Raw genomic sequence first — 27,459 nt, 5'->3', positions numbered from 1 at the left:
ATAGTGTTTTTACTAGCACCCTGGCAGTTGCTTTGAAGTGAGAGTGCACATCTTTGCTTCGAGTATATATATATATATATATATATATATATATATATATATATATATATATATATATATATGTGTGTGTGTGTGTGTTTTTTTATCCCTATATATAAGATGTATTTTGTCTGAGTAGAGCAGCATTGAAATGACAAATGAGTAAGTGACACTCTGTCAGTTGGCAATGTATTACATTATGTATAAAGTATCCAGTATTCCATAAACCTGTTATTTCAAACCAACAGCATTGTTGATAATGAAGCTTGACAGAAGTTTGAACCTCATGGGTATGAACATTATAACATAACGTATTTAAAGACTTGTACTGTGTGTAAGCTGTACAGTTGATCTAATTTGATGGTATGAGTGTGTTCTAAGTAAAACTGCATGGGTGCAAAATTTTCATTCAATATCTTTATGTTGATTACGTTTCTCAATTTTCCATATGTTGGAGTTTTTAGTATAAAGAATCTATATGCTTTATATAATAAATAAATAACTGGCTCAGAAACAAATAAAAGGTTTGCTCAAATTTTCATTTCTAGATGACAGTTCAGAATTGACTGTGTTGGTAGCACAATATTCTAATTCTTAAATTTAGCTGAGATGAAAAGTTAAAAAGTAAGCTGTTTTTGTTTTAAGCTGACACGTCATGACCTCTTTATTTTAGGTATTTGCATGCCCCTAACCTTTGTCCTCATTCTTCCCTCCATGTCCTGCACCTTTCTTATCTAGACACCAACTTTAATATCTGGCCTCCTTGCATGCATTGCTTCAACTTCTACCAAGCCTTTGAAAAAAAAGCAAAAAATTAAGAATAATTCAAGTGCAGTTTAACAGTTACAGAACTTACAAAGGGTCCTGGTTTAACATACAGTCTTACATTGCTTAGCTGTTCTGGGCAGACTGCTCTAGGAATGTTTTAACAATTCTGCCTATCTTCAGTTTAAAAAGCATGCACAGCAATTTTGAATTAAGGGTAGATACCTTAGTTTATGAAGAAATATAGACCATGCTAAGCATTAAGGATTACATTGTCCATTGTCAGCTCAAGATTCAGGAAATATCAGTTCTAGTTTACCAATAGGTTGATCTAATTAACTTGTTGGTATTTTAGACAATGGTAGATTGCACTGCATAATCTAAAAGCTACACATATTATTATCTGTTATTTGTAGAGCGCCAACAGATTCCACAGCGCTATAAACAAAGGCGGAGTACAACAAAACAATTATAGGGATCAAATGGGTAGAGGGCCCTGCTAAGAGTCGCACTGTTGTAGTCAGCTCTTAAGAAGGTGATCTACAAACAGCTGGACTCTTAGGCTTACATGCTAAGGGGGTTCAGGGGATAGCAATGGAGGAGAGGAACTGGTATAAAGAAAGGTTAGCATAGGTTGTATGCATCCCTGAACAGTAGAGTCTTTAGGGAGCACTTGAAGCTTTTAAAACTAAAAGAGAGTCTTGTGGAGCGAGGCAGAGAGTTCCACAAGATGGGAGCCAGTCTGGAGAAGTCCTGTAAACGGGAGTGTGATGAGGTGACAAGAGAGGAGGAGAGTAGGAGGTCATGAGCAGAGCGAAGGGGACGGAAGAGAGAGTATCTGGAGACAAGGTCTGAGATATAGGGGGGGAGCAGTGCAGTTGAGGGTTTTGTATGTCAGAATGAGAATTTTTTATTTGATCCTAGAGGCAAGAGGAAGCCAGTGAAGGGACTGGCAGAGAGGTGCAGCAGATGAAGAGCGACGTGTAAGGAAGATGAGTCTGGCAGAGGCATTCATTATGGATTGTAAGGGAGCTAGGCAGCAGGTGGGGAGACCAGAGAGGATAGAGTTGCAGTAATCGAGGCGGGAAAGAATGAGAGTAAATTAAATTCTTAGTTGTGTCTTGTGTAAGGAAGTGTCTAATTTTAGAAATGTTTTTAAGGTGGAAGCGGCAGGCTTTAGCCAATAACTGAATGTGAGGAGTGAAAGAAAGATCTGAGTCAAATGTGACCCCGAGACATCGAGCATGTGTGGTAGGGGTAATGATGGAGTTGTTAACAGTTATAGAGAGATTGGGGCTGGAGAGTTTAGAAGAAGGGGGGAAAATAAGGAGCTCAGTTTTGGAGAGATTTAGTTTGAGGTAGTGAGAGGACATCCAGTTAGAGATGTGAGAAAGACAGTTAGTGGCACGGGTTAGCATGGAAGGAGATAGGTCTGGTGCAGAGAAGTAGATTTGGGTGTCATCGGCATACAAATGATATTGTAAACCGTGGGACTTTATTAGGGAACCTAGTGATGACGTGTAGTTTGAGAAGAGAAGGGGACCGAGGACAGAGCCTTGCGGTACTCCGACAGAAAGTGGTGACAGGGCAGAGGAGGCCCCAGAGAAGGCTACATTAAAGGTATGGTTTGACAGGTAGGAAGAGAGCCACAAGAGGGCTGTGTCACAGATGCTGAAGGATTGGAGGGTTTGGAGCAAAAGAGGGTGGTCAACAGTGACAGATCATGGAGGATAAGCAGAGAGAAGTGGCCTTTTGATTTTGCTGTAAATAGGTCGTTGGTAACCTTAACAATTGCTGTCTCTGTGGAGTGATGGGGACGAAATCCAGATTGCAATGGGTCAAGGAGGGAGTCTATTGTAAGGAAATGGGATAGGCGTGCATAAGCTGGATTTTTAAGAAGCTTTGATGCAAGAGGGAGGAGGGAAATAGGGCAGTAGTTGGATGGGGAGGTAGGATCAAGGGAAGGTTTTTTGAGGATAGGTGTGACCAGTGCATGTTTCAGCGATGAGGGAAATATACCGGCGCTGAGGGAGAGGTTGAAAGTGTGTGTGAGTATAGGGGTAAGGGTGGCAGAGAGGGAGGGGAGTAGCTGTGAGGGGATAGGGTCAAGGGGACAGGTAGTGAAGTGAGAGTGCAGTATAAGTGCTGAAACTTCTTCCTCAGTAACAGGGGAGAATGAGCTAAGTTTAAGGTTATGTGGGTTGTGGTTGATTGAGAGCATTTGAGGGGGTGAGAGAATGGAATTATGTTGAGAGCTGATTTCATTTCTGATGGAGTTGTTTTGTTATTGAAGTGATTGGCAAAGTATTGAGCTGACAGAGAAGTTGTATTAGGAGGTGGGGGAGGGCGGAGAAGAGTATTGAAAGTAGAGAACAAACGTTTTGGGTTTGAAGAAAGATTAGAGATAAGAGTAGAGAAGTAGTGTTGCTTATGGAAATTAAGGGCAGAGTAGTAGGAGTTCAAGATAAATTTGTAATGTTGAAAATCAGCTAGATTTTCTCCAGTACCGCTCAGCAGTATGGGAACATCTGTGTAGGTATCGTGTCAGAGGAGTATGCCAGGGCTGAGGATGAGTGTTTGATTTCCGAGCTATGGTAAGAGGGGAGAGATTGTCAAGGATGGATGTAAGGGTGGAATTATAGTGGCAGATAGATTGGTCAGGGCAGGAAAAGGAGGAGAAGGATGAGAGGAGAGGTTTGAGGGAATTAGAAAGCTGTTGTTGATCTAATGACATAATGCTTCTGTGAAGTTTGGTGTGACGAGCAGAAGGAGGGAGAGTTGTAGGCAGGGCTGATATGTTGCAAGTAAGGAGATGGTGGTCAGAAAGAGGAAAAGGGGAGTTTGTGAAGTTTGAGAGAGTGCATCGATAGCTAAAGATCAGGTAAAGGGAGTGACCATCTTTGTGAGTGGGAGAATCAATCCATTGTGACAAACCGAAAGAGGAAGTGAGTTGCAGAAGTTGTTTTGCAGAGGAGGAAGTGGGATTGTCAAGAGGGATGTTGAAGTCACCAAGAATGAGGAAAGGGGTGTCTGAGGAAAGGAAATAAGGTAACCAGGCAGCCAAGTGATCTAGAAATTGAGTTGAGGAGCCAGGAGGACGGTATATGACTGCAACACGTATAGAAAGAAGAGAGAATAAGGAATCATGTGGGTTTCGAATGAGGAAAATGTGAGGGAAGAGATGGGATGTATTTGTTGAAAGGTGCAATGAGAGGAAAGTAAAATACCTACACCACCTCCTTGTCTATTACCAGACCTAGGAGTGTGGCTGAAGTGGAGACCCCCATGTGACAGAGCAGCAGTGGATGCTGTGTCTAGGGGAGAGAGTCAGGTTTCTGTTAGGGAGTGGGAGATAAAGAGGTCATGTATAGAAGTGAGTTTGTTGCAAACAGAGCGAGAGTTCCAGGGTGCACAAGTGAAAGGGGTAGTGGCTTTTGATGCAAGAGGAATGTGAGTAAGGTTGTCAGAGTTTTGTTTTTTGAGTCTGTGGGATGGTATACATGGATGTGCATGGCTAGGCAGGAGGGAGAGTGACATGAGATGAGATACAGATTTGCAGTAATGAGACTGCTTTTGAGACAAGGTGCAGGGGGCAGAGAGAGTGTTTAGGAATAGGTAAAGTTCGTGAGTACAAAAGTAAGGTGAGTTTAGGAGAGATGGGCTAATGAACAGTGCAGGTGGAGAGGGAGAAGGAGTAATTGAATAATGTAGTTTGTTGTAGAGACAAAAGGTAGCAAAAAGGAATAAGAAGATATTAGGCATTTTTACAAAAGAGGGAACCAGTTAAACACATTAAGGCACAGTATTACAGTAGCAATTGCATAAGAAAACAGTAAGGTATATCAAACATAATATTACAAAACTACCTGCCTTGTTCTTGCCCCTTGCCCAATCCTTGTTGAATTCTTGTATAATTATATTGCTAATGCCTCACTTTAAAAAATGTGAACATATGTTGTTATAGCAATGCACCTCCCAGTACAATGCACATCCCAAACTAGTGTGAAATATATGCAGGGAGGGCAGTCAGCTGAGTCCACTAAATTTAGTTGATTGCTAATCAAAGACAATTGGAAAGGCCAATTGGAAAGTTAGATTCTGGTCTGGTCAGGGTGAGATGTTAAGTAAACAGACAATAAAATTTGGGGGAGGTTAAAAGTATGGAGTAAGACAGCTATACATTTTTGGAATAATAGCAAGTATTGATAAGGATTGACATCACATGGCAAGTAACTGAACATCAGAAATAAGACATTGAATAACAGTACAACAGATGTAGGACTAAATTAACAAACTAAAATCATTTGCTCTATGTAAATATTCACATACCAGAAGAGAGTTACAGGAGAGAAAAAACACCAGAGAGCAGTGAATAGTTTGCAGATTGACAGGGTCTCTATTCACGTACAAGAAGAGAGTTACAGGAGAGAAAAAACACCAGAGAACAGTGAATAGTTTGCAGATTGACAGAGTCTCTATTCACGTACCAGAAGAGAGTTACAGGAGAGAAAAAACGCCAGAGAGCAGTGAATAGTTTGCAGATTGACAGGGTCTCTATTTACGTACCAGAAGAGAATTACAGGAGAGAAAAAACACCAGAGAACAGTGAATAGTTTGCAGATTGACAGGGTCTCTATTCACGTACCAGAAGAGAGTTACAGGAGAGAAAAAACGCCAGAGAGCAGTGAATAGTTTGCAGATTGACAGGGTCTCTATTCACGTACCAGAAGAGAATTACAGGAGAGAAAAAACACCAGAGAACAGTGAATAGTTTGCAGATTGACAGGGTCTCTATTCACGTACCAGAAGAGAGTTACAGGAGAGAAAAAAACACCAGAGAGCAGTGAATAGTTTGCAGATTGACAGGGTCTCTATTCACATACCAGAAGAGAGTTACAGGAGAGAAAAAACACCAGAGAGCAGTGAATAGTTTGCAGATTGACAGGGTCTCTATTCACGTATCAGAAGAGAGTTACAGGAGAGAAAAAACACCAGAGAGCAGTGAATAGTTTGCAGATTGACAGGGTCTCTATTCACGTACCTGAAAGCAGAGGAGAGAGAATAGGGTTAGCTTGATGTAGTGTGCAATTCTTCAGCAGATGTCAATAGGCAGCATGTTATCTTAATAAGCAGCATTGTGCTGAGTAGTGAGTGTAGTTATTGTATATATACACATAGCTAACCTTGTAGCTTCTTTATGTAGCACCTATATATGTAGAATCTCAGCTACTCTTTTCCATTTTAGCAAATACTCTCATAAAAAAAACTGTGCTCACAGAGTTAACCCAAGCACAGTTCCATCAACTCTACCTATTGGATCTCTTTTGTTTAACTGTAAAATTATTTCACATTCTATAGAAAGTGATGTGCCAAAAATATTATCCCCTCCACTTGATCTGTATCTTCATATCTATTACTGTGTTCATCCTAAGTACTCTTTCTCTGTTTTCACTATGTTGACTATTTTTTTTCCATACAAGCAATTGGAAAGGAAACTGCTTTTATCTATTTAAAATTGTATTTCCTCTTTTACATTTTTGTTTTGAGAACTCATAAGAGTGACCATTTAAGATTTATATAAGAATGTAAGTTAGAGGTGCATCCATATTGCTAGAGCAATTTCCAGTAATGTTGTAATGGTTTGGAGCACATTGTTATGGAACTGTTACCTCTGATGATTAATCAACACTTACATCTCTGTTTGCAGAATGCGTCACACAGACAGTGGAGATAGTTAAGCAGACTGTGGATATTCAGGAGAAAGGGGTCCGACTGCGACTAACAGTGATAGACACGCCGGGGTATGGGGAAGCCATTAACAATGAGCATTGGTATGTTTATGCAGTGAGTCTGCAATAAGTTGCTCAAGTAAACTTCTTGTTTTCAATATTGCAGAATATTAGCTTTAAGAAACGTTTGTTTAGAGTAGAATATACAGATTGTGATAGACAGGGCCTATTTTAAAGGGACACTAATCTCAAAAATCGATTCCCCATAAAAGGTTCAGTTGTGCACAATGACAACAGGGCAATTTATTAATGTTCCTGCTTTTCCTGTAATTTAATTTTTTCACTGCCGCAGAGAGACTGCAGAGCATTCTGTGGAATGTAGAACCCTGGCAGTCTGGCATGATGCATTGTGACTGTGTTGTTTATGCAAGAGATTATTTATATCTGCCCCTTATCTGCCCCTTATCTTCTAATTATTATCTTATCTTCTAATTATTATCTTCTAATTGAATGAAGATAATAAATGAATAAATAATAATAATAATTGTCATTACATATTTATAACAGATTAACAGCATACGCTGTCGGCATTTATCATTGCAGCATCAGTTCTTGTGAACTGCTGGTGCAATGCCGCCCCCTGCAGATTCACGGCCAATCACCCGCTAGTAGGGGGTGTCAATCAACCCGATCGTATTCAATCGGGTTGATTTCTGTCCGCGGCCTCAGAGCAGGCAGACAAGTTATGGAGCAGCGGTCTTTAGACTGCCGCTTCATAACTTCTGTTTCCAGCGAGCCTGAAGGCTCGCAGAAAACAAGGGGCATCAAGCTCCATACGGAGCTTGGTAAATATGCCGCTAAAACTCAGAGTTAAAACACTAAGGGCTAGATTTCAAGTGGAGCGGTATGTACTGCTTCTGCTAAAGTGCTAATTGCACTAGAAGTAATCTTTTTGCACTCGTCGGGTTGCGATCGTATTATGAGTTGAAAGTAAAAATGTATTGCTCTCTCGCGCTAATCTGACAAGCGCAAATAGGTTACTTCTGGCGCAATTAGACTGTCGCGCAAAAGATAACCTCTTCCCCATAGAATTCAATAGAGAAAAAAGTGGAAAGAAAAATGACACCCGACTCTCGCTCTAACCCGAATTCTTATTCCCATATGAGCTAATCCTACATAAAATTATGAATATTTCACATGCCAATATTCTGCATATACAAGAATATGTTCTATTCATTCAAAAATAAATATTTAAACATATATCTGATGGTATTTTGGTAACATATATATTTATAGCTATGTATATGATTATATATAGGTATAAATATATTCAGATATATAGGAATGTCTATTTAAAAATACATAGAACATATTCTGCTATGTGCAGAACATTGGAATGTGAAATATTTACAGTAAAAATACACTATGACACTTTATTAAAATTGAATATTGCAGAAATATGTTTTTACATGTTTTCATCTACTTAATTTCAGAGGGCTCTAATGCAACTTTATATGTGTCTATATATGTGTACATATGTATTTATGTGTTTATATGTGTTTATATGTCTGTAAGAAAGTTTTGGAAACGCATAAACAACTTACAAAATCCACCAATCCACTCCCAACCCCCCACTGTCAATGTGGACAACCAAACCCTGCAACTCCCCTTAGAAGTAGCAAATGCCTTTAATAGTTATTTTGTTGGATGCTCCACCACCCTGATTGACAAACTAATAAATGACACGCATCCTGAAACTACAAATGTGTATCAGGCCCCACTAAATCAGCAAAGACCCAATATAGAGAAGTTCAATTTTAGACCTGTACCCATCAATGTTGTTAAGAAACACCTTAATAATCTAAAAATGAAAAACCAGTCTGGACTTGATCAAATCCCAGCAATGCTGTTGAAGCTCAGTGCGCCGGCAATTGCTAAACCCATCACAACCCTAATTAACGAATCCTTGGTGTCTGGATACATACCCAAACTTTGTAAAACTGCAAGAGTAGTGCCTATCCATAAAAGTGGGAAATTATCCTTGGTTTCTAATTATCGGCCTATATCTTTGCTCCCAGTATTGTCAAAAATCTTAGAAAAATGTGTCCATACACAACTATGTGAGTATTACCAACAATCTAACTATCTGACCTCTAATCAATTAGGTTTTCGCCCAAATCACTCCACTACAACTGCCTTCCTAAAAGTTTGCAACGACATCCAAACTGTCATGGAACAAGGAGACCTAACTGGAGCTATTTTCCTTGATTTTGCAAAGGCCTTTGACACAGTAGACCATGACATACTACAGGGAGTGCAGAATTATTAGGCAAGTTGTATTTTTGAGGATTAATTTTATTATTGAACAACAACCATGTTCTCAATGAACCCAAAAAACTCATTAATATCAAAGCTGAATAGTTTTGGAAGTAGTTTTTAGTTTGTTTTTAGTTTTAGCTATTTTAGGGGGGTATCTGTGTGTGCAGGTGACTATTACTGTGCATAATTATTAGGCAACTTAACAAAAAACAAATATATACCCATTTAAATTATTTATTTTTACCAGTGAAACCAATATAACATCTCAACATTCACAAATATACATTTCTGACATTCAAAAACAAAACAAAAACAAATCAGTGACCAATATAGCCACCTTTCTTTGCAAGGACACTCAAAAGCCTGCCATCCATGGATTCTGTCAGTGTTTTGATCTGTTCACCATCAACATTGCGTGCAGCAGCAACCACAGCCTCCCAGACACTGTTCAGAGAGGTGTACTGTTTTCCCTCCTTGTAAATCTCACATTTGATGATGGACCACAGGTTCTCAATGGGGTTCAGATCAGGTGAACAAGGAGGCCATGTTATTAGATTTTTTTCTTTTATACCCTTTCTTGCCAGCCACGCTGTGGAGTACTTGGACGCGTGTGATGGAGCATTGTCCTGCATGAAAATCATGTTTTTCTTGAAGGATGCAGACTTCTTCCTGTACCACTGCTTGAAGAAGGTGTCTTCCAGAAACTGGCAGTAGGACTGGGAGTTGAGCTTGACTCCATCCTCAACCCGAAAAGGCCCCACAAGCTCATCTTTAATGATACCAGCCCAAACCAGTACTCCACCTCCACCTTGCTGGCGTCTGAGTCGGACTGGAGCTCTCTGCCCTTTACCAATCCAGCCACGGGCCCATCCATCTGGCCCATCAAGACTCACTCTCATTTCATCAGTCCATAAAACCTTAGGAAAATCAGTCTTGAGATATTTCTTGGCCCAGTCTTGACGTTTCAGCTTGTGTGTCTTGTTCAGTGATGTCTCTTACCTTGGCCATGTCTCTGAGTATTGCACACCTTGTGCTTTTGGGCACTCCAGTGATGTTGCAGCTCTGAAATATGGCCAAACTGGTGGCAAGTGGCATCTTGGCAGCTGCACGCTTGACTTTTCTCAGTTCATGGGCAGTTATTTTGTGCCTTGGTTTTTCCACACGCTTCTTGCAACCCTGTTGACTATTTTGAATGAAACGCTTGATTGTTCGATGATCACGCTTCAGAAGCTTTGCAATTTTAAGAGTGCTGCATCCCTCTGCAAGATATCTCACTATTTTTGACTTTTCTGAGCCTGTCAAGTCCTTCTTTTGACCCATTTTGCCAAAGGAAAGGAAGTTGCCTAATAATTATGCACACCTGACATAGGGTGTTGATGTCATTAGACCACACCCCTTCTCATTACAGAGATGCACATCACCTAATATGCTTAATTGGTAGTAGGCTTTCGAGCCTATACAGCTTGGAGTAAGACAACATGCATAAAGAGGATGATGTGGTCAAAATACTCATTTGCCTAATAATTCTGCACTCCCTGTACTGCTCAAACTAAAAAACTCAGGTATTGGTGATCGTCCACTAACCTGGTTTCGATCATATGTCTCGGATCGATCACAATATGTCTCCATTTCTAACAGTGACTCCCTCCCTCTCCCAGTCATGTGTGGTGTTTCCCAAGGTTCCATTCTCGGCCCCCTACTATTCACATTATTTATAAATAATCTGCCTAATGTCTGCAAATCCTCAACTGTACACATGTACGCAGATGACACGATAATCTATGCAAACAATTCTGATCTGCTGCAGCTTGAGGCAGTGCTCCAAGACCAGTTCACAGAGGTAGAAAAGTGGATCTCAAAAAACAAACTCTTCCTAAACACTGACAAAACTGTCACAATGATCTTTGGAACGGGACCTAAAATACACAAATTACAAAATTCCCATCTACGCATCAAAACAAAATCCAATTGTATGCTGACCGCAGTCCACTCTTTCAAATACTTGGGTATGTTGTTAGACCCCAATCTATCTTTTGGCCTCCACATAGAAAAACTTGCATCTAAACTTTATCCAAAACTAGGTGCCCTATACAGAAACAAATCCTGCCTCAGCCCTGCAGTAAAGGAAAAGATTGTACAGCAAATGCTGATGCCTATCAAGGATTACAGGGACATAGTTTATGCACCTGCACCGCAAACTCACCTTAATAAACTTAATACATTGTATAACTCATTCTGCCGCTTTGTGCTACAATGCAACTACAGGACCCACCATTGTGACATGCTAAAAGAACTAAACTGGCTGTCACTGGAATCCAGACGCTCCCTCCATCTTTCCTGCCTTGTGCTTAAGAGCCTTTCTGGGAAGCTCCCACCCTACCTGAGCAGAATGCTCTCCCCAGCTATTCCCACCTCCTATAACCTCCGATCCAATACCAGTACATTATTTAGCTTGCCTCAATACAAAAAGAAAGCAGCTCGATCCTCCTTTTCCTACAGAGCACCACAATTATGGAATGACCTCCCGCACACTTTCAAACCTTCCCCAAGCCTAATATCCTTTAAGAGATCCCTCTCTACATATCTCAAAACAGAATGCACCTGTCATGGTTGATTAAATATTTCCTACCTGTTCAATGTTAAATTTTTTGCATATATTGTGTATTATTATTGTTTTTGTATTTTATTGTACCCTATTGTATCAATGCAATGTTTTGTGGACCCAGGACATACTTGAAAACAAGAGAAATCTCAATGTATCCTTCCTGGTAAAATATTTTATATATAAATAAATATATATATATATACAGGGAGTGCAGAATTATTAGGCAAGTTGTATTTTTGAGGATTAATTTTATTATTGAACAACAACCATGTTCTCAATGAACCCAAAAAACTCATTAATATCAAAGCTGAATAGTTTTGGAAGTAGTTTTTAGTTTGTTTTTAGTTATAGCTATTTTAGGGGGATATCTGTGTGTGCAGGTGACTATTACTGTGCATAATTATTAGGTAACTTAACAAAAAACAAATATATACCCATTTCAATTATTTATTTTTACCAGTGAAACCAATATAACATCTCAACATTCACAAATATACATTTCTGACATTCAAAAACAAAACAAAAACAAATCAGTGACCAATATAGCCACCTTTCTTTGCAAGGACACTCAAAAGCCTGCCATCCATGGATTCTGTCAGTGTTTTGATCTGTTCACCATCAACATTGCGTGCAGCAGCAACCACAGCCTCCCAGACACTGTTCAGAGAGGTGAACTGTTTTCCCTCCTTGTAAATCTCACATTTGATGATGGACCACAGGTTCTCAATAGGGTTCAGATCAGGTGAACAAGGAGGCCATGTCATTAGATTTTCTTCTTTTATACCCTTTCTTGCCAGCCACGCTGTGGAGTACTTGGACGCGTGTGATGGAGCATTGTCCTGCATGAAAATCATGTTTTTCTTGAAGGATGCAGACTTCTTCCTGTACCACTGCTTGAAGAAGGTGTCTTCCAGAAACTGGCAGTAGGACTGGGAGTTGAGCTTGACTCCATCCTCAACCTGAAAAGGCCCCACAAGCTCATCTTTGATGATACCAGCCCAAACCAGTACTCCACCTCCACCTTGCTGGCGTCTGAGTCGGACTGGAGCTCTCTGCCCTTTACCAATCCAGCCACGGGCCCATCCATCTGGCCCATCAAGACTCACTCTCATTTCATCAGTTCATAAAACCTTAGAAAAATCAGTCTTGAGATATTTCTTGGCCCAGTCTTGACGTTTCAGCTTGTGTGTCTTGTTCAGTGGTGGTCGTCTTTCAGCCTTTCTTACCTTGGCCATGTCTCTGAGTATTGCACACCTTGTGCTTTTGGGCACTCCAGTGATGTTGCAGCTATGAAATATGGCCAAACTGGTGGCAAGTGGCATCTTGGCAGCTGCACGCTTGACTTTTCTCAGTTCATGGGCAGTTATTTTGCGCCTTGGTTTTTCCACACGCTTCTTGCGACCCTGTTGACTATTTTGAATGAAACGCTTGATTGTTCGATGATCACGCTTCAGAAGCTTTGCAATTTTAAGAGTGCTGCATCCCTCTGCAAGATATCTTACTATTTTTGACTTTTCTGAGCCTGTCAAGTCCTTCTTTTGACCCATTTTGCCAAAGGAAAGGAAGTTGCCTAATAATTATGCACACCTGATATAGGGTGTTGATGTCATTAGACCACACCCCTTCTCATTACAGAGATGCACATCACCTAATATGCTTAATTGGTAGTAGGCTTTCGAGCCTATACAGCTTGGAGTAAGACAACATGCATAAAGAGGATGATGTGGTCAAAATACTCATTTGCCTAATAATTCTGCACTCCCTGTATATATATATATATATATATATATATATATATATATATATATATATATATATATATGTGTACTTCAGTCCCTTTTAGAAGTTTGGCTAGGATTGTAGGGTTTCTGTCACATATCTACCCTCGGCAGTAACGTAGCACCCGGTTCTGGAGAGATGCTGGACTTCCAGGGAGAAAATATTTCATTATTGTATCACTGTAAATAAACACAAAGGCTTCCTTATCTTATCTCTGTTTAGATAACAATTGAAAACAAACATTTAAGTATATCCTTGTTTCACCCCACACTGGGAGCATAATTTCTTCTAAACCTTTCCTGTTTACATATCTTTTCTATAAACAGTATTTAATTAATGAAAAGTTCAATATCGGTGGGGATACAACAAGCAAAAATGGCTATTTAAAATGTCAAAATAAAGGAACTACTTGTAAACAATTTAATATATGCCAGCAGGTAAAATGGATAATCGAGAACACAATTAAGGGAAGAACATTTAGTAGTACATTGTTCCCTTAAATCTGGCCTTTTCCTGTATTGCCTGTCTGTTTATAGAGCTTGCTTCCTGGGTGTGCTGAATCCTGTGTTTTGGTTCTGATATCTTTGTTGCTGACATATTTGGCCTGAATCTGACAACTCTTTTGTTTTGTGATTTTGTGTTTTGTTGCCTGTTTGTGTTTTGACACTTGCTTGACCTGACAACTCTTTTCTGCATGTTGCTGAACCTTGGCTGTCTCTGACCTCACACCTGAACCCTCAGTCACCATCCACTACTAACAAACTCTACTAGCAGCTTGGGGACCCCACCACCTGAAACATAATAGTTACCAGGAATTGTGGCGGGTAACCTAGCATCTGGGTTGTCACAAAATTGTAATGTTCTCACAACATTTCTTTACCTTCAGAAGCAAAATAGCGACTCCTATGGTGATTATTCAACATAGAAGGCTGGTGTGAGAAATATAATCCAATTCAATTCAGGCTGGGGAATCAAATGCAAATGGTCAGCCACAGAAAACATATTTCACATGAATTGACTGAAGTTTCTAGCAGTATCCTTTGCAATAAAAATCTTTAAAAAGGTTTTACATTCTTTTACAACATATATTGGACAAAAATTATATTGCTTCTTGAATCCTTTGAAAGGGACAGCATTTAAAACACTATCCAACATAGCAGAACCATTCATGAATCTCTTGCATACTATATTATTGTTTGGGCAGCTTAACTTTCTGGTTTATCCAATGTGGCAGCAGGCTGGTGATCTTGTCACATTTCTCAGCTAAGATTACCCTTTTTGCCTCCAATTTGAACTGTCAAATCAAAACATTTTCAGTTGGAGGCCAGAACCAGAAGCACAAATTATTAAAGCAGTCCTCCAAACCTGACCACCATTTTGCCATGATTCCCAGAACTATAATGTTCGTCCAACAGAATCAGGTTTCTCTTTTCCTAAATTCCCTACTATGCCTCACCAATATGTGTACTCTGCTCTTCTAACGATGTATCTTCCTTCCATACTTCTTCCTTCTATTCCAGACCTTCTTTCAGATCCCAAGGGAAATCCTTCTATTTTAGTAATTTAGGGCCCCATTTCATTAGTTGTCTGGACAGTTTCAGGTGATTTTGAATCTAAGCTTCTAATGGGACATTATTAGCCCCAGGTACCAAGAAATGGTAAATTTCTGCATGATCCAGTTGGGATTGCTGGTGCTTGCAAAGCGGTTAGCACCCCTTTCCAGCTACTATCATGCAAATTACTAACTATGAAACTATGAAATCTTGTTTTGGATTATAGATCTATAAATGTAGCAAAATTACCAAAGCCATTCATCTTCAAAAGCCACCTATCCATCGTTACACTCATTTTTCTGATATAGATTTTTTTTTTAACTTTATATCAACTTGCCTTATAATATTCTTTTCTGCAAGCAAGCCTCTTCTAAACATTATTGTGTTTAAATTCCTGTGACAGGTATGCTTGTCTTTAATTATAAAACTACAATGTTTTCCCATAAAGGTGTTATATTTTACTTTTGCATAGAACTAAATTTAATTAATCTTCTTTTCTATCCAAATGGTGACCCTCATTTATGTGAAGTTTTATGTCTCAAAGACGTCTTCCTTTTACAATAATACTTCCAATCAACCACTAATTTAAAGCCCACTCGTTCAGAATTGTTGCAGCTTCTAAAGGATATTTGCTGGTGATGGTCTTCTGATCATAAATTCCATCAATTCTATTTTAAACCTATTCTATTTTTTCTTATATAACTATCGGCTAGATTACAAGTTTTGCAATACAGCTATACCGCTGAAAAATTGGCCATTGCGCATGGAATAGCCGGGAACACATATTACGAGTCGCGGCGGTATAGCTATACAGCAAGCATTTAAAGGGACAGTAAACCTAAAAAATAATGTTATATAATTCTGCACATAGTGCTATCGTTATAAAACCTTATTTCCCCTTTGAATTTTTTTAAAATATGACAAGTTTTCAGACCCGCTCTCTGCGCTCTTCTGAGCGGGCCTGTTTTTATTACACAGCGCATCGGGCCAGCTGTATAGTCACAGCCCGGCCCGACCGCGCCATAACACTAAGTGCAGCTCACTCCTGCTCTGTCTGACAGCAGGAGCGAGCTGCACTTAGTGTTATGGCGCGGTCGGGCCGGGCTGTGACTATAAATTAAACTATTAACCCCTAAACCTAACACCCCGAACTTTAAATTAAAATTACAATATAACTATATTTAAAAAAAATTAAAACTTACCTGTGAAATATAAAAAAGTTTAAACTATAAATTAACCTAACATAACTATTCTAATAAAATAAAAAAACTACCAATCAAAAACCTAAATTAAACATTTTAAAAAACACTTCAGATATTTTTTAAAAAAATCTAAGATTACAAAAAATAATAAACACTAAAAAACTCTAAGATTACAGAAAATAATAAACAGGACTTCCGGGCAGTGGCCATTTTACTGTTGTGCGGCTTGTGCCTATCATTCATCTACAAATTGTGTTCCTACTGTGCCCTTTGAACTATGGCATCTAACTTGCAATTATTTGAAGATCAAATATGTGCTATATTAGAGGAGCATTTTCAGAAACTATCCAATCTCATCACTAGTGGTTTTGGTGTACTACCACTGCTCAGTGTAGCTGGAGATGACGACCAGTTTCCTATAGCACCCTCGGATTCACCATCATGCGATGTGTCAGCTGTGCTAGATTCAAATTTAACAGCTAAATTAACTGATAATCCTGCTGCAGACAAAAAGCAGAACTTACCTTCTAAGGTTATATGGTCTAGGAGCGACTCAACACAGCACTGGACCGAGTATGGCAGTGAGAAGCTAAGACAACCAATGATGATTATCTCTGCACCAGATACCCCTCTTTCAAGCACAGGTCGGTTCCGGAGGATATCAGCATGGTGACCTGCTTGACTAGGTGAAACAGTGGCTTGGCAGGTTTTTCTTTCTGTCAGCAACCTTCATGGTATGCGGGGACCGCAATTGAGGTTCAGAGTGATTTGTCTACCCTCGCAAGAGCGGACTGCGCTTCCAAGATACTCCTAGAGAAGAATCACTATATTATTTGTTGGATGGGAGTTTACCGAGCTGAAACAACTCCACAATACAGAACTGGCGTAGGTTGAGTGAGGTGCGAGAATCAGGACTTAAACCTAAGGCATGCGATCGATAAGCATGAGTTTGGTAGAAAATCTAGCGAAATGCACTTACCAATTAGTACCATCCTGTTACTGTGAGTCCTGAAATAACTCAACAAGTAATTGTATTTATGAGGAATTTGTGTCTGAAATGTTATTAAAGGTTATAGACTGCCCTTACTCCACTAATACCACACCTTGTCCATGTAGACCTTATATATACTGTGAGTTGATTTTTTATGCTATTACATATACATACTAGTGATTACTTAATATATCCCCCTAAATGACTAGCGGCTAGATTACGAGTTTTGCGTTAGGGTAAAGAAGCAGCTATAGCCGGTCCTAACGCTGCTTTTTAACGCCTGCTGGTATTACGAGTCTTGCAGTACCGCTTACTTTTTTGGCCAGACTTGGCAATACCGCAAATCCACTTAAGTAAATTACGTATCCTCTTTTTTCAATGGGACTTGCATAGCGCCGGTATTACGAGTCTGCCAAAAAGTCCTGTCAAGACTGGTACCGCATTTTAAAGTCAGTAGTTAAGAGTTTAACACTACAACCCCGTAGCATAAAACTCTTAACTAAAGTGCTAAAAAGTACACTAACAACCATAATCTACCTATTAACCCCTAAACCGAGGCCCTCCCACATCGCAAACACTAAAAGAAAATTTTAACCCCTAATCTGCCGAACCAGACATCGCAAACAATATAATAAACATATTAACCCCTAAACAGCCGCACTCCCGCCTCGCAAACACTAGTTAAATATTATTAACCCCTAATCTGCCGTCCCTAACATCGCCGCCACCTACCTACATTTATTAACCCCTAACTGCCGCCCCCAACGTCGCCGCCCCTATATTAAAGTTATTAACCCCTAAACCCTAACCCTAACACCCCCTAACTTAAATATAATTAAAATAAATCTAAATAAAAATTCCTATCATTAACTAAATTATTCCTATTTAAAACTAAATACTTACCTATAAGATAAACCCTAAGCTAGCTACAATATAACTAATAGTTACATTGTAGCTACTTTAGGCTTTATTTTTATTTTACAGGCAAGTTTGTATTTATTTTAACTAGGTAGAATAGTTATTAAATCGTTATTAACTATTTAATAACTACCTAGCTAAAATAAATACAAAAGTACCTGTAAAATAAAACCTAACCTAAGTTACACTAACATCTAACACTACACTACAATTAAATAAATTAACTAAATTAAATCCAATTAACTAAATTAAATTAGCTAAAGTACAAACCCCCCCCCCCACTAAATTACAGAAAATAATAAACAAATTACAGAAATTTAAACTAATTACACCTAATCTAATAGCCTTATTAAAATAAAAAAGCCCCCCAAAATAAAAAAAACCCTAGCCTAAACAAAACTACCAATAGCCCTTAAAAGGGCCTTTTGTGGGGCATTGCCCCAAAGTAATCAGCTCTTTTACCTGTAAAAAAAAAAATACAAACACCCCCCAACAGTAAAACTCACCACCCCCACAACCAACCCCCCAAATAAAATACTAGCTAAAAAAAACTAAGCTCCCCATTGCCCTAAAAGGGCATTTGGATGGGCATTGCCCTTAAAAGGGCAGTTAGCTCTTTTGCGGCCAAAAGTCCCTAACCTAAAAATAAAACCCACCCAATACACCCTTAAAAAACACCAAACACTAACCCCCTGAAGATCGACTTACCGGGAGACATCTTCATCCAAGCCAGGCAAAGTGGTCCTCCAGACGGGCAGAAGTCTTCATCCAAGCCGGGCAGAAGTGGTCCTCCAGACGGGCAGAAGTCTTCATCCAGATGGCATCTTCTATCTTCATCCATCCGGCGTGGAGCGGGTCCATCTTCAAGACATCTGACGCGGAGCATCCTCTTCATCCGACGACTAACACAGAATGAAGGTACCTTTAAATGACGTCTTTCAAGATGGCGTCCCTTAGATTCCGATTGGCTGATAGAATTCTATCAGCCAATCGGAATTAAGGTAGAAAAAATCCTATTGGCTGATGCAATCAACCAATAGGATTGAAGTTCAATCCTATTGGCTGATCCAATCAGCCAATAGGATTGAGCTTGCATTCTATTGGCTGATTGGATCAGCCAATAGGATTGAACTTCAATTCTATCAGCCAATCGGAATCTAAGGGACGCCATCTTGGATGACGTCCCTTAAAGGTACCTTCATTCTGTGTTAGTCGGCGGATGAAGAGGATGCTCCGCGTCGGATGTCTTGAAGATGGACCCGCTCCACGCCGGATGGATGAAGATAGAAGATGCCGTCTGGATGAAGACTTTTGCCCGTCTGGAGGACCACTTCTGCCCGGCTTGGATGAAGACTTCTGCCCGTCTGGAGGACCACTTCTGCCCGGCTTGGATGAAGACTTCTGCCCATCTGGAGGACCACTTCGCCCGGCTTGGATGAAGATATCTCCCGGTAAGTCGATCTTCAGGGGGTTAGTGTTAGGTTTTTTTAAGGGTGTATTGGGTGGGTTTATTTTTAGGTTAGGGACTTTGGGCCGCAAAAGAGCTAACTGCCCTTTTAAGGGCAATGCCCATCCAAATGCCCTTTTCAGGGCAATGGGGAGCTTAGATTTTTTTTAGCTAGTATTTTATTTGGGGGGTTGGTTGTGTGGGTGGTGGGTTTTACTGTTGGTGGGGTGTTTGTATTTTTTTTTACAGGTAAAAGAGCTGATTACTTTGGGGCAATGCCCCACAAAAGGCCCTTTTAAGGGCTATTGGTAGTTTAGTTTAGGCTAGGGTTTTTTTTATTTGGGGGGGGGGGGGGCTTTTTTATTTTAATAGGGCTATTATATTAGGTGTAATTAGTTTAAATTTCTGTAATTTGTTTATTATTTTCTGTAATTTAGTGGGGGGTTTTTGTACTTTAGCTAATTTTATTTAATTTAGTTAATTGGATTTAATTTAGTTAATTTATTTAATTATAGTGTAGTGTTAGGTGTTAGTGTAACTTAGGTTAGGTTTTATTTTATAGGTACTTTTGTATTTTTTTTAACTAGGTAGTTATTAAATAGTTAATAACTATTTAATATCTATTCTACCTAGTTAAAATAAATACAAACTTGCCTGTAAAATAAAAATAAAGCCTAAGATAGCTACAATGTAACTATTAGTTATATAGTAGCTAGCTTAGGGTTTATTTTATAGGTAAGTATTTTGTTTTAAATAGGAATTATTTAGTTATTATCAGTAGGTTTTATTTAGATTTATTTAAATTATGTTTAAGTTAGTGGGTATTAGGTTTAGGGTAGGGCTGGGTGATATGGGCAAAAAACGCGATTGTGATTTAATCGCGATTTTCTTATAAATGACTATAACACCTTCATTTTGATGTGATTAAATAGAAGCCACTAGCCAGTTATTAGGTCATATGACACACAACATTGTCATGTTTTCTTGGACAGTCATTCTAACTGTGGACAGTGGTATGATTAACAAATTAAGCAGTGTAAGCCACATACACACACACATATATATATATATTATATATTTTTTCTTCTTCTTTTTTAAACATTTTAATTTGACTGAAAATGAGCCCTGCTCCTGTCCAGGAATCCATTACAGGCATATAGCAGTAGGGGTGGGGGGCTGCTCCTTTCAGAAATGCTGTGCCTTGCTGATATAAAATACATTGTAGATGCAGCATATACAATTAATCATGCAGCCCTAGTTTAGGGTTAGACTTAGGTTTAGGGGTTAATATGTTTAATATAGTGGCAGCGACGTTGTGGGCGGCAGATTAGGGGTTAATAAGTGTAGGTAGGTTGCGGCGACATTGGGGGCAGCAGATTAGGGGTTAATAAATATAATGTAGGTGTCGGCGATGTTAGGGGCAGCAGATTAGGGGTTCATAAGTATAATGTAGGTGGCGGCAGTGTCCGGAGCGACAGATTAGGGGTTAATAATATAATGCAGGTGTCGGTGATGTCAGGGGCAGCAGATTAGGGGTTAATAAATGTAAGATTAGGGATGTTAGACTCAGGGTTCATGTTAGGGTGTTAGGTGTAGACATACTCTGCTTTTTTGCAGGTGTTAGACTTTTTTTCATCCGGCTCTCCCCGTTGATTCCTATGGGGAAATCGTGCATGAGCACGTTACCCCAGCTCATCGCTGACTTAAGCAGCGCTGGTATTGGAGTGAGATTTGGAGCTAAATTTTGCTCTACGCTCACTTCTTGTCTTTTAACGACAGGTTTCTGAAAACACTTCATCCATCTCGGGGACGTCTTCTATCTTCATCCAGGGGGCGCGGAGTGGAGCTATCCTGGAGGGTGATTACATCCTTTGCGTAGCGTCCTCTTCATGCGATCACCGCCGTACACTGAAGTTGAAATATGGCATACATTGCATTCCTATTGGCTGATTTGATTCTTCAAATTCAAATCAGCCAATAGGATAAGAGCTTCTTAAATCCTATTGGCTATTCAAAACAGCCAATAGGATGAGAGCTACTGAAATCCTATTGGTTGATTTGAACAGAGCTGAATGCCCTTTTAAGGGCAATGTCCATAAAAATACCCATTTTGGGGCAATGGGTAGTCTAGGATTTGTTAGAGTTAGGTTTTTTTATTTTGGGGGGTTGGTTAGGTGGGGGGTTTACTTTAAGGGTGGGGCTTAGTAATTTTTTAAGGTAAAAGAGCTGTTTAACTTAGTGAAATGTATAGGAAAAGCTGAACCAGGAGGGGGCGTGTACACTAGATACAAATCAGACAATATAAAAATAGCATTCTTAACACAAGGGAATAAAGGTACAACAATATAGTCCAATATAAGTCCCAAAGGAATGTGAGGCAGGAAAATGTCTCCACAAGATGATCCAGAGATATTGATGATGGCAGCCTCCTCCTCACAGATAAGACCGGATAAGCTATAGAAAGAGAAGAACAAAGGGGTGCCTCACGTAGATCCCCCAGACAGGTATAGGAAAAATCAATACAAAGTTAGCCAAATGTGTACATACAGGGAGTGCAGAATTATTAGGCAAATTAGTATTTTGACCACATCATCCTCTTTATGCATGTTGTCTTACTCCAAGCTGTATAGGCTCGAAAGCCTACTACCAATTAAGCATATTAGGTGATGTGCATCTCTGTAATGAGAAGGGGTGTGGTCTAATGACATCAACACCCTATATCAGGTGTGCATAATTATTAGGCAACTTCCTTTCCTTTGGCAAAATGGGTCAAAAGAAGGACTTGACAGGCTCAAAAAAGTCAAAAATAGTGAGATATCTTGCAGAGGGATGCAGCACTCTTAAAATTGCAAAGCTTCTGAAGCGTGATCATCGAACAATCAAGCGTTTAATTCAAAATAGTCAACAGGGTCGCAAGAAGCGTGTGGAAAAACCAAGGCGCAAAATAACTGCCCATGAATTGAGAAAAGTCAAGCGTGCAGCTGCCAAGATGCCACTTGCCACCAGTTTGGCCATATTTCAGAGCTGCAACATCACTGGAGTACCCAAAAGCACAAGGTGTGCAATACTCAGAGACATGGCCAAGGTAAGAAAGGCTGAAAGACGACCACCACTGAACAAGACACACAAGCTGAAACATCAAGACTGGGCCAAGAAATATCTCAAGACTGATTTTTCTAAGGTTTTATGGACTGATGAAATGAGAGTGAGTCTTGATGGGCCAGATGGATGGGCCCGTGGCTGGATTGGTAAAGGGCAGAGAGCTCCAGTCCGACTCAGATGCCAGCAAGGTGGAGGTGGAGTACTGGTTTGGGCTGGTATCATCAAAGATGAGCTTGTGGGGCCTTTTCGGGTTGAGGATGGAGTCAAGCTCAACTCCCAGTCCTACTGCCAGTTTCTGGAAGACACCTTCTTCAAGCAGTGGTACAGGAAGAAGTCTGCATCCTTCAAGAAAAACATGATTTTCATGCAGGACAATGCTCCATCACACGCGTCCAAGTACTCCACAGCGTGGCTGGCAAGAAAGGGTATAAAAGAAGAAAATCTAATCACATGGCCTCCTTGTTCACCTGATCTGAACCCCATTGAGAACCTGTGGTCCATCATCAAATGTGAGATTTACAAGGAGGGAAAACAGTACACCTCTCTGAACAGTGTCTGGGAGGCTGTGGTTGCTGCTGCACGCAATGTTGATGGTGAACAGATCAAAACACTGACAGAATCCATGGATGGCAGGCTTTTGAGTGTCCTTGCAAAGAAAGGTGGCTATATTGGTCACTGATTTGTTTTTGTTTTGTTTTTGAATGTCAGAAATGTATATTTGTGAATGTTAAGATGTTATATTGGTTTCACTGGTAAAAATAAATAATTGAAATGGGTATATATTTGTTTTTTGTTAAGTTGCCTAATAATTATGCACAGTAATAGTCACCTGCACACACAGATATCCCCCTAAAATAGCTATAACTAAAAACAAACTAAAAACTACTTCCAAAACTATTCAGCTTTGATATTAATTAGTTTTTTGGGTTCATTGAGAACATGGTTGTTGTTCAATAATAAAATTAATCCTCAAAAATACAACTTGCCTAATAATTCTGCACTCCCTGTACATTTAATTAGAGTACCCTAGTGTGCTGGTAGAAACAGTCTGATATACTTCGGGGCATATCAGCTCACCCAATACAGAGTATTCTGAAATGCAAGGAAAGCACTACATGTGCAGATCAACCTGTGCAAAATAGCAATAGTGTGAAAAAGACCAAATGGGTACTCACATTTCAAACAAGCACCCTTATGTGCTAGTAGAAGCAGACTGATATATTGCGAATGGTGTATCAGCTCACCAACTCCAGGCTCACCCAGAAAAGCAGGACTCCAAGCAGAACCAGATCAATGAGTATATTTGTGACCAAACCACATTTGAATGGGCACAATGATAAATTGGATTCCCCTATACTTATAAATAAAAAAAGTTTTGTTTATTAAAAAACAATATAGTTAATAACAAGTAGTGGACTATGGGGTATCACAGTATGCCCTTAGTTTGCAACGTGTTTCTCAGCCCCAAACTATCTGTTTCATCAGGCATAAAATCACCTTCTAACTGTCCTGCTATTTAAATCTTTATTGCACCAATCAAAAGCTGTTTGGTAAGTCACGCCCCTAATGGGTGTATATACCAGACTAATATGCATAGAGATAAATATACACAAAAAAACTTCATGATAGATGTTCAAATACACATTTGAATTAGTCAAACTTATATTAAATGTCACATCACAACACTTAACAACACTTAAACCCCTATGCAAACGTAATTCAGTCTGTTATTATTTGTTGTAATTTCTTTTACGTTCCCAATAATCATATAAACCGTTATTCCCCTCTTTCTGCATATATATGTTTTATATTAATAGGAGTATCCTACCTTAATAGATCCTACATTGATGTCAGCTTAATTTTCAGATCACATCTTACAATCAGATCAGTTTCAACATGTTAGGTGTTACATGTATCTTATTACCATGTATTTGACTTCCATGTCTGACAATAATACGCCAACCTGTCCTCAAAGGCATAGCTGAACCATGTGATAGCTAATTGACCTATCGCAGCTATCTCTATATTTGGTCATTATACCACATGACCGCTACTTACACAATTACACAACAATAGCGGCCTTGTGTGTGCTAAATCTCTAACTATGGTCACGTCTCAATATGCTACAAAGTGCGATCCATGACCCTCCCGCAATTATAGCGCTACAGATCATCTATGAGATATTTAAAATAAGAAATACAATGTTTTGTAATATTAATAAGTGCTAATAAATTTGTTTATATGTGTAAAATGTGTACACGGAGTGCTCAAAAAATATATGTGTGCATTTGAATTACTCCTCTTAGATATATGTGATTCCTAAAAATACTCTAACTTACCTAATGTATAGGCCTCTAGTTATCAAGCCGTCAACCTCAAATATGCTGGAATTCCGCAGCGTATTTGTGGCGAGGCTGATTCGCCTAAGTTATCAAGCCCTACACACTGGCAAAAGTAGAATATAGTGATGTAAGCTTCGATCCGCCAGACTCCTATCAGCCAATCGGAATTCGAGGGACGCCATCTTGGATGACGTCACTTAAAGGAACCTTCATTCGTCGCGTAGTCGTCGGTGGAGAAGGATGTTCCGCTCCGGAGGTCTTGAAGATGGAGCCGCTCCTCGTCGGATGGATAAAGATAGAAGATGTCGCTTGGATGAAGATGTCTGCCGGTCCGGATGTCCTCTTCTGCCCGGATAGGATGAAGACTTCTGCTGGTCTGGATGTACTCTTCTGCCCCATCGGATGAAGACTTCGGCCCGGCTGGGTGAAGACGACTCAAGGTAGGGAGATCTTCAGGGGGTTAGTGTTAGGTTTTTTTAAGGGGGGTTTGGGTGAGTTAGAGTAGGGGTATGTGGGTGGTGGGTTTTAATGTTGGGCTGGTTGTATTTTTTTTACAGGCAAAAGAGCTGATTACTTTGGGGCATGACCCGCAAAAAGCCCTTTTAAGGGCTGGTAAAAGAGCTGATTACTTTTTAATGTAGAATAGGGTAGGGACTTTTATTATTTTTTATTTTTTTATTTTATTAGGTGGCTTAGATTAGGTGTAATTAGTTTAAAATACTTTTAATATTTTTTTATTTTCTGTAATTTAGTGTTTGTTTGTTGTTTGTAATTTAGTTTAGTTTATTTAATTGTATTTAATTGTAGGTATTGGCTAGTAATTTATTTAATTAATTTAATGATAGTGTAGTGTTAGGTTTAATTAACTTAGGTTAGCATTTATTTTACAGGTAATTTTGTATTTCTTTTAGCTAGGTAGTTATTAAATAGTTAATAACTATTTAATAACTATTGTACCTAGTTAAAATAAATACAAAGTTACCTGTAAAATAAATATAAATCCTAAAATAGCTACAATGTAATTATTAATTACATTATAGCTATCTTACGCCTAGATTTAGAGTTTTGTCGGTAACGACCCGCGTAGCTAACGCTGGCTTTTTTCTGGCCGCACCTTTTAAATACCTCTGGTATTGAGAGTTCACAGAATGGCTGCGTTAGGCTCCAAAAAGGAAGCGTACAGGCATATTTACCGCCACTGCAACTCTCGATACCAGAGTTGCTTACGGACGCGGCCAGCTTCAAAAACGTGATCGTGCACGATTTCCCCATAGAAAACAATGGGGCTGTTTGAGCTGAAAAAAAACCTAACACCTGCAAAAAAGCCGCGTTCAGCTCCTAACGCAGCCCCATTGTTTCCTATGGGGAAACACTTCCTACGTCTGCACCTAACACTCTAACATGTACCCCGAGTCTAAACACCCCTAACCTTACACTTATTAACCCCTAATCTGCCGCCCCCGCTATCGCTGACCCCTGCATATTATTTTTAACCCCTAATCTGCCGCTCTGTACACCCCCGCCACCTACATTATCCCTATGTACCCCTAATCTGCTGCCCCTAACACCGCCGACCCCTATATTATATTTATTAACCCCTAATCTGCCGCCCCCAACGTCGCCTCCACCTAACTACACTTTTTAACCCCTAATCTACCGACCGGACCTGAGCGCTACTATAATAAATGTATTAACCCCTAATCCGCCTCACTCCCGCCACAATAACCCTATAATAAATATTATTAACCCCTAATCTGCCCTCCCTAACATTGCCGACACCTAACTTCAAGTATTAACCCCTAATCTGCCGACAGGAGCTCACCGCTACTCTAATAAATTTATTAACCCCTAAAGCTAAGTCTAACTTTAACCCTAACACCCCCCTAAATTAAATATAATTTAAATCTAACGAAATAAATTAACTCTTATTAAATAAATTATTCCTATTTAAAGCTAAATACTTACCTGTAAAATAAACCCTAATATAGCTACAATATAAATTATAATTATATTATAGCTATTTTAGGATTTATATTTATTTTACAGGTAACTTTGTATTTATTTTAACCAGGTACAATAGCTATTAAATAGTTAAGAACTATTTAATAGCTAAAATAGTTAAAATAATTACAAAATTACCTATAAAATAAATCCTAACCTAAGTTACAATTAAACCTAACACTACACTATCAATAAATTAATTAAATAAAATACCTACAATTATCTACAATTAAACCTAACACTACACTATCAATAAATTAATTAAATACAATTCCTACAAATAAATACAATTAAATAAACTAACTAAAGTACAAAAAATAAAAAAGAACTAAGTAACAAAAAATAAAAAATATTTACAAACATTAGAGAAAAATTACTACAATTTTAAACTAATTACACCTACTCTAAGCCCCCTAATAAAATAACAAAGACCCCCAAAATAAAAAAATGCCCTACCCTATTCTAAATTACAAAAGTTCAAAGCTCTTTTACCTTACCAGCCCTGAACAGGGCCCTTTGCGGGGCATGCCCCAAAGAATTCAGCTCTTTTGCCTGTAAAAAAACACATACAATACCCCCCCCCCCAACATTACAACCCACCACCCACATACCCCTAATCTAACCCAAACCCCCCTTAAATAAACCTAACACTAAGCCCCTGAAGATC

At 39.2% G+C, this 27,459-nt stretch overlaps 1 protein-coding gene across 1 annotated transcript in view; it reads left to right on the top strand.

Annotated features, from left to right (window-relative positions):
* Window positions 1-27,459, top strand: part of LOC128652320 (septin-4-like) — a gene marked incomplete at its 5' end in the record, with an annotated part of 120,802 nt that overhangs the window by 18,526 nt on the left and 74,817 nt on the right. The window contains one exon of the mRNA XM_053705256.1: window positions 6,512-6,635. Within this exon, the coding sequence (XP_053561231.1) occupies window positions 6,512-6,635 (124 nt within the window). The remainder of the gene's footprint in view (window positions 1-6,511; window positions 6,636-27,459) is intronic.

Source organism: Bombina bombina, chromosome 3 (assembly GCF_027579735.1).
Source record: "Bombina bombina isolate aBomBom1 chromosome 3, aBomBom1.pri, whole genome shotgun sequence".
Lineage (NCBI taxonomy): Eukaryota > Metazoa > Chordata > Amphibia > Anura > Bombinatoridae > Bombina > Bombina bombina.
Note: the sequence above shows the minus strand (reverse complement) of the source record. Positions and strands in the feature narration are given on the sequence as shown.